Here is a 7,504-nt window from a genome sequence, read left to right as displayed (position 1 = left end):
GCCACCCAAACCAAAAATAAATTGTATTTAGTTTACCAAGTGTCACTGGGAAACTGATGAAAAGTTTTTGGTAATATATTGTTGCGTCAGCGAGTCACATGACCACTGTGACGCCACGTTTCTAGAACTATCCTGTACTTTGGCGAATGCTCTAGTATTTACTAGATATAGGATAGTTGGGTATGTATATGAGGGGGAATGTAATGTGTGTATAGACAGTGAGTAATTGAACTGCAGTCAGAGAGCACGAGAGACGTTACAGCGTTTGTTTAGCGCGATTGTTGAAGTTGAGTGTATCCAGTAAAGTTATATTCGGAAAGAATAAACCAGTTTTATTAAGAAAGAACTTGTGTCGCTTAAGTTTCGTCGGAACGAAGTTACGGTAAATTAATTAACAAACGGAGACGTAACAATATATTAAAATAAAAACTGTTTATTTACTGCCCTTTAAAATTAAATATATTCTACCATCATTTGATATGGTGTGAGCACCTTTTAGAAGGTTGTTAAGCATGATATAATTAGTTATAGTTATTATACGGCATTATGTTAGGCCTATTATAGTTTTTAACACTACCTGTTAATCTAGTCCCTCACGTATTTTCAAGTTCAAGAATTGAAAGTGTATATATAATATAATGACGAATAATAGTGTGGTTGAAGTACCGTTATTACATTGTACCATCATTTAAAGGCCCTTTGGTTTTAATAAATGTGTTTTACAAGATTGAATGTTCGTGTATTAAAATCTATACTGGCCAGACTAGTACAAAGTTAACATGCAAACTCCTTCTCAAAAGCATCAGAAATGATAAGACTTTATCTGGCATTCATTCTTTTTTTTCTTTTCTGAAAAGCTAAAGGAATATATATACCTTTTTTTTAGGAACCTAGAGATGTATGCTGCTATATAATTGGATAAGATCCAAACAAGTTATTAGTTTTTGTCAGTAGATTTGGATGACTTTTTTACCTTAATTCAGACAATGGTACTGACGTTACTGTAGTACACTATCTATGAAATACTCACCATTCCCAATATTCTTGTGAAACCACTGAAGAGCTGCTGGGACAACAAGCCATAATTTCAGAATGTTTGTTCTTACCAAAATGAAAATAAGGTCGGATTAAAAGCTAACCAACTGTAAAGAAGCAAAATCTCTGAGGTGTTACAAGTGTGGAAATATTCATGATGGCACATCAGTCGTTCACAAATTTAGCCATAAGAGAGTTCGGAGGAGGTGCTATGAAGTGCCCAAAGATTAGTACACATGCATACAGGAGCAGTAAACTTATGGATGTATCTAACGACTTGCCCTCAAATGGGGATGAGAGCAGAAGGAGGAGAACAATTCAAGAACAGATAATTTGAAGAGTAGGAATATTAAAAGGAGAGAAGAGTACTAGAATAATGGTGAAATAGCATAAGCATATCATACAAGTGGTCCATTTGGTAGGATAGAAACACCTTAACAACTTCTGGATCAAAGAAAATGGCAAGATAAAATGAGTCTTGGACCATGCCCTACACAGCCATATATATCACTCTTAAACATCCAGATCTGGAGAGATGGAATACCCCATCATCTACCAAAGTAGTCATATTTTATGCCATTGAGCCGGAGATTGCTTGTTGAATGTCAGAATTAATGAGTAACGTTGAAAAGAAAGAGGTTTTACGAGACTGAATTAGCTGATCGTCTTGCAAATACAGATCACAATGTTGTTTGGCTGCTCCTGTACTGTAAAACTTAATTTTTGAAAATCAAAAAAATATATAAACAATCGAATGATATTCTAAATTTTGGAAATCTATATTCCCTAATAAATAGAATTCCTTAATTTCATTTGTATCTAAAGCTTAAATATTTATGTATTATCAACTGATAACGGTCTTTTTTTTCTTTCTTTACTTTGAAATAATTTATCTAATATATTCTATTATAAAAATCACTGTTTCTAGAACTGTAAGTTGATCTTTACATCTCTGGTAATGGTCAGTCCAAAACATTCCAGGTCAACTTGTTCGTGTCTTGACATAATATTTGTATTAAATTCCATCACTGACTCAAAAAATATTGTATGATAATTTTATAATTTTGCTTGAGTTGGTTATATAAATGGTAACAGTTTTGGAATATTAGAATTAAATTGTGTTGTAAAGCAAACATTAATTATAGTGAATAAAGAACAACCTGGTGTAAAACAGCTATACTATAAATATATTATTGGAAAATATCCCAGAGCAGGATTTTAAACATATTGGAGAAATTATTTGTGTGAAAGTTTGTTTGATTTATTTTAATATTTGTCTATATCAGTGAGTACTATTAAGAGGGTTGGTTTGAATTATCATAATGTTTTAAAATATTAGGATAATTAATTTTGTGAAGGTGTTTCATTATTTTATATTTTTCAGTTTAATACATCATAATTTTAGCATCAATACAATGAAAGCGGGGGCAGATTTAACGGTCAGGTAAAGCTAACTGGGCCCCTTTATATATATATGTAATGTTTTTTAGAAATAAATTACTTTATTGAATTTAATTTTATCTATTAATCTATCAGTTTATTCAGCTATCTGTTGTAATTACTTGCTTTTGCTTGATGTATAATATTGGTATGAATCCCGCTGGGCCCCCCCGTTTATTTAGCTGACTAGGTATTTCGGCTTAAATCCACCCCTGAATGAAAGATCTAATTAAAGTAACCAGACATCCCAGTTTTTGAAATGTTGTCCCAACAAGTCCTTATGAAACACCTGAATATTCTAGTTTTAATTTTTCATCTCTAATTTGTAAATTTTTTAAACTACTACTATTCAAGACATTGAGCTTCTGGCAACCTTTATTGAACAGATACAATTTTAATTTGGTGCAGGAATGATTCTGCATAGCCTTTGATGCTTCCCTCCAAAGTTGGCTATAAAGCAGGCTGCAGCAGACAACATCACTGTGTAATTTTGTACCTGCCAGAACAGACAGTTGAATGTAAATGTCCTGTGCTATTTAAAAGCCAATATTCCATTTTTTTTTTTTACACTCGTGAAGCATTTATTTAAAGAAACTCAAGGGTAAAAATAAATGACAGTTCCCCAGATTTGTTTTTATAAATTTCTGGCCATGTAGAAGTTACTTTAAAAAATACTTATCTTATCGTAAAGGTAAAATACTGTAAGTAAAATTATCCTTTTTTATTTGATGATGTTTATTAATTGTATTAATTGATTTTTCATAATTTTCATTAAAAAAAAAGAGGTCCTCGTTTTAAAATCTAAAAATGTGGTCACCCTAAATCTAATACAGTTCTAAATTACTAACTGCAACATACATTGTGCAATGGAATTAGGCTGGAAAAAAAATATTTGTTAATTTTGAAAAATCACAGATACAACATCTGTAACATACAATTACAATAAAATAATTAGCAAAATAATGAATAATACATTTTGAAAGAGAATTAGCGTATGCTGTTTGAAAATAATAGTACTATCAAACTAACCAGTGTAGTTGGGTTCATTGTTTCAAATAGCCATTGTTGTTTCTTAGCTACTTTTTAATTATTAATTATTATTCTTGTAGAGCTTTATTTATAAATCTGTTTTGTTGCCATTCAGCCAAAATTATTTGCAATGACCATGGAGATTGGTGTTACGATGGCTACACTTGCTGTCCTAACCAGCAACATAGGATTATGTGCTGCCCTCTTCAAAATGCTGTGTGCTGTGCAGATACATGGTGCTGCCCATCAGGCATGAAGTGTATCATGGAGAAAAAGTGGTGTGTGTATGATTATGAAGCTATTTTCTCTCGTCATCATATGACTCCAGCCAACCATTAACAAACCGTTTCTTGTAACAATGCTATGTTTATGAGTCCAGAAATAAATATATAGAAATATGATGAAGTCTTTTGATTCATGAAAACTAAAAATAACATGATCTTACCTAAGAGTTCCTCATAACATACAAGGTTTATAAAGTTATCGAAAACTTGGTCACACAATCCCTTCATCGTTAGTCACGAGACAATATTACACCTGAAAGCTCACTTTTACATTAATGCCATATGTTATAGGGACCATATTCTAATGCAATCCTGACTTCACTATGATAAACTAGTTGTCACACTCGTTGAAGAAGAAGGGATTACACACTCACCATACTCAAAACCCTTTGGAATGCTCTTAGAAAACACTTTGCTCCGTGTAAGGTGATTCCAGACCCCGGAAACAATTCCTTCTTTGGATGGCCATGTTCAAGTAAAACATCACGGACTGTAAGGATGTAAATCCATCTTTAACAAATACTTGCATAGCAGTGTGGTCTAGATAAACCAATCTTTGACTCACTCGGCTTATTGTCACATTTTCAGTTTGATAAAAGTAAACCAAAGGAACGATTAATATTATTTACACTATTTTTGCTTTGTCATAGCTAAAATAATATGAATTATTTGTATACTGTTTAGCACTGGTCAAGCTTTTATCTGCATAACTGGTACGTTCAATAAACAATATAATTAATGTATGGTTGAAGAATATGTATTGAAATTTAGAGCTAAAAACAATATATACAGTCTTTAGTAAACTAATTTATCTAAATGTATGAGCAACTTTCCTGTTAAACAAATGTAAAAAAAGGAAATTTCTCCTGGTTTGTCAGTAAAATGAAAAAGTTGATATATCATGACTTAGTTCAGCCACATGAAACATTGATTTTGAAGTGTAAACTTACAACTGAAGATAGAAGCTTGCTCTGAACTCAAAATTTAATAACAAGTCTGACTTAAGACAATGTGATGAGGTCAACTTAGTTTCATTGCACAGTTAAATAAATGAGTTATTCTCTAATACGTTCATGTCATCATTGTACAGAACGTGCATCTCAATAACGGACAATAAAAAGTGGCATTCTTTATAACTCTATTTTCATGAGAACGTGTTCAACCAACACTGGCATTTAAGAATTTAATATGAAATTTCACTTACAATAGTCTATTACTTTTCATTTTCTGAAATGTAATTATAAAAATAAATATTAATATTTCTCTTAGTAAATAAGTATTTATTCATGGTTTATGGTGAACACCCTCCACACCCATGGATGAGAGTCGTATCAGAGTGCTTTGTCCTGTTGCCTAGGAAAGAAAAAGAAGATCAGAACTATTTCACAGTATTTATTACTCATAAAGCATCATTCATTAATAATTATAATTCACTAATTTTCTCTTTAAAAAACTGATTCGTGTATATATATATATATATATATATCAACAAAACTTCTAAACTATTTAAAATCAGCAGTATCCCAAAATTAGGCTTAAACTATTAAACACAAAGACAATTAAGGTTAAAGAATAAAAAAAATTCATTAAAACCCTCAACTACTTGTTGGTAAAGCTTTATGCCAGAAATTTGCTATATCAACTAACAGGGCTTTAAAATAGCTAGTTCTGAAAGAAAGAAAAAAAACATATATATATATAGAGAGAAATTAAAGTCTAATGTGACAAACCCAGCTTATCACATTTCTGTGGTTTCACAATATTCTCTAGAATTAGTTTTTTTTTATGAATGCAGATTTTTTTAGATACAGAATCGTATCTGCAGGTCCATTTCAAGGTCTATTTTCAAGTATAGTTTCAGTTTATCTTCATAATATCATTTTAATAAACTTTTTTTACATATGAAGATCAGATTCTAAAAACCAAATATGAACTTCTCACTATCTTGAGCTTATGGTGTCAGCACTGTCAACCAGCAGTTTTTGTACAATAACCAGAATGAATTAAATCTTTACATAAAGGAAACCACAGCTACACATAAACTCAAAACTGTGCTCAGTGAAAATTCCAATGCTTGGAATCTACAAGGCAGACTTATTCGTGTTCACAAAAATTTGAGATTTTGGTTGTTGAAAGTGAATTCTTTCTCCTCACTATCTTGAGCTTATGGTGTCAGCACTGTCAACCAGCAGTTTTTGTACAATAACCAGAATGAATTAAATCTTTACATAAAGGAAACCACAGCTACACATAAACTCAAAACTGTGCTCAGTGAAAATTCCAATGCTTGGAATCTACAAGGCAGACTTATTCGTGTTCACAAAAATTTGAGATTTTGGTTGTTGAAAGTGAATTCTTTCTCCTCACCCGTCTGCAACTTTTTAAGATTGATGCTTCTCTGTAACCTTCCATTTTTGTAAGCCCACTTCTTTCCTCAGGAAGACCTAGTTTCAGAGTAACTGAAGCCACGTGCTGCCAGTAACGACCTAGTGCTGGTTTGATGATTCCCTTCTCTCCTTGTACGGTGTTATTACATACCTACGAATGAAGATCATTACCATTATTTCTAATTAATAAGTGTATGAAAGATGATAAAGTTACTGGAGGAACAGATTTAGCATTCACTCAGAATCAGGGTTAACATTTCACATTTATCTCGTGGATTTTTACAAACACAAACATTTAACTGCTTTCAAATTCGATGACGAGGAACCCACTTTGAGACTAATAATGGTTGGAGACAAGTGTAAATTACTTGTACCTAATGATGACAAAACCTTGTCGAAATGTTGTACATTTGCTGTTATGTTAAACTTATATTAAAGTTTTTCTTCAGTACCCATTCATGCCGTCTCCAACCATTATTTAACTGCTTTGTTCTTCCAGTATTAGTACTACTAATATTAAAATTGCTTTACATATTTCATGTTTGACCCTATACTTAATGATGCTTTTTACATACTATAAATTTGCTTCTATAATTAATGTTGCTTTACAAACTGTTTACTTTATCCTAAGGTTACTGTACAAACTGTACATTTTGTTGTAAGGTTAATGTTACTTCACATGTTACAGGTTTGTAACATATTTAATGTTACTTCACATACTACAAGTTTATAATATGGTTAATGTTGCTTTTCAAGTCTGGTCCTATAATTAATGGTGAAAAAAGATAAAATTATAGATAATGTTCATTATAATTTCACAAAGATTAAATAGATTCCTTAAGCCTATTATTTGCTGCTTAAAGATATAAAAGTTAAATAAGAAATTGACAATGAGTAGGAATTTCATACCACAACAGTAAGAAGATGTTCAGAGGCCAAGAACATGAGCTGCTGAGACAGTCGTACCATCAGCCCCAGTCCGTCCATCTGCTTTCCTCCGATATGTGGAGCCAAAACAGGAGTGACTGCATCAAGGATGATCAGTTGAAGCTCAGAATGGAAATTATTTGTCTATTACATAAAAAGGTTTTGGATTACTGAGGAAAATACAATTCAAGTCACTCAATACAAGTTATGGTAATTGCAAAATGTCAGATCTATGCTACTTGTTTTATGTGATTCAAGTATAAACTAATCACCTTATGTGGGGATGGGGTAAAGTTACATGTACAGACTAATCACCTTATGTGGGGATGGGGTAAAGTTACATGTATAAACTAATCACCTTATGTGGGGATGGGGTAAAGTTACATGTACAGACTAATCACC

General features: G+C 31.9%; 2 protein-coding genes across 4 annotated transcripts in view; one reads left to right on the top strand and one right to left on the bottom strand.

Moving 5' to 3' along the window:
• The window catches only part of LOC111083059 (granulins-like), an 8,602-nt gene extending 4,697 nt beyond the window's left edge, over positions 1-3,905 (top strand). For both annotated transcript variants that reach the window (XR_002608771.1, XM_022379287.1), the window contains exon 3: positions 3,620-3,905. Coding sequence is in view for 1 of the 2 variants with exons in the window: in XM_022379287.1 (XP_022234995.1) it covers positions 3,620-3,843 (224 nt within the window). In the remaining variant the exon portion in view is untranslated. The remainder of the gene's footprint in view (positions 1-3,619) is intronic.
• A 1,004-nt stretch (positions 3,906-4,909) lies between these two features.
• LOC106475072 (DNA repair protein RAD51 homolog 4-like) overlaps positions 4,910-7,504 on the bottom strand; it is a 10,633-nt gene continuing 8,038 nt past the window's right edge. The window contains exons 6-8 of one of the 2 annotated variants that reach the window (XM_013935767.2): positions 7,085-7,246; positions 6,156-6,326; positions 4,910-5,141 (exon numbers count right to left, since the gene is read on the bottom strand). In XM_013935767.2, coding sequence (XP_013791221.1) covers positions 5,073-5,141; positions 6,156-6,326; positions 7,085-7,246 — 402 coding nt within the window. In that variant the 3' untranslated portion in view covers positions 4,910-5,072. The remainder of the gene's footprint in view (positions 5,142-6,155; positions 6,327-7,084; positions 7,247-7,504) is intronic. The other variant, XM_022379286.1, reaches the window with a different exon arrangement.

Source organism: Limulus polyphemus, unplaced genomic scaffold, assembly GCF_000517525.1.
Source record: "Limulus polyphemus unplaced genomic scaffold, Limulus_polyphemus-2.1.2 Scaffold8051, whole genome shotgun sequence".
In the NCBI taxonomy this organism is placed as follows: domain Eukaryota; kingdom Metazoa; phylum Arthropoda; class Merostomata; order Xiphosura; family Limulidae; genus Limulus; species Limulus polyphemus.
This window is presented reverse-complemented; position numbering and strand designations above follow the sequence as displayed.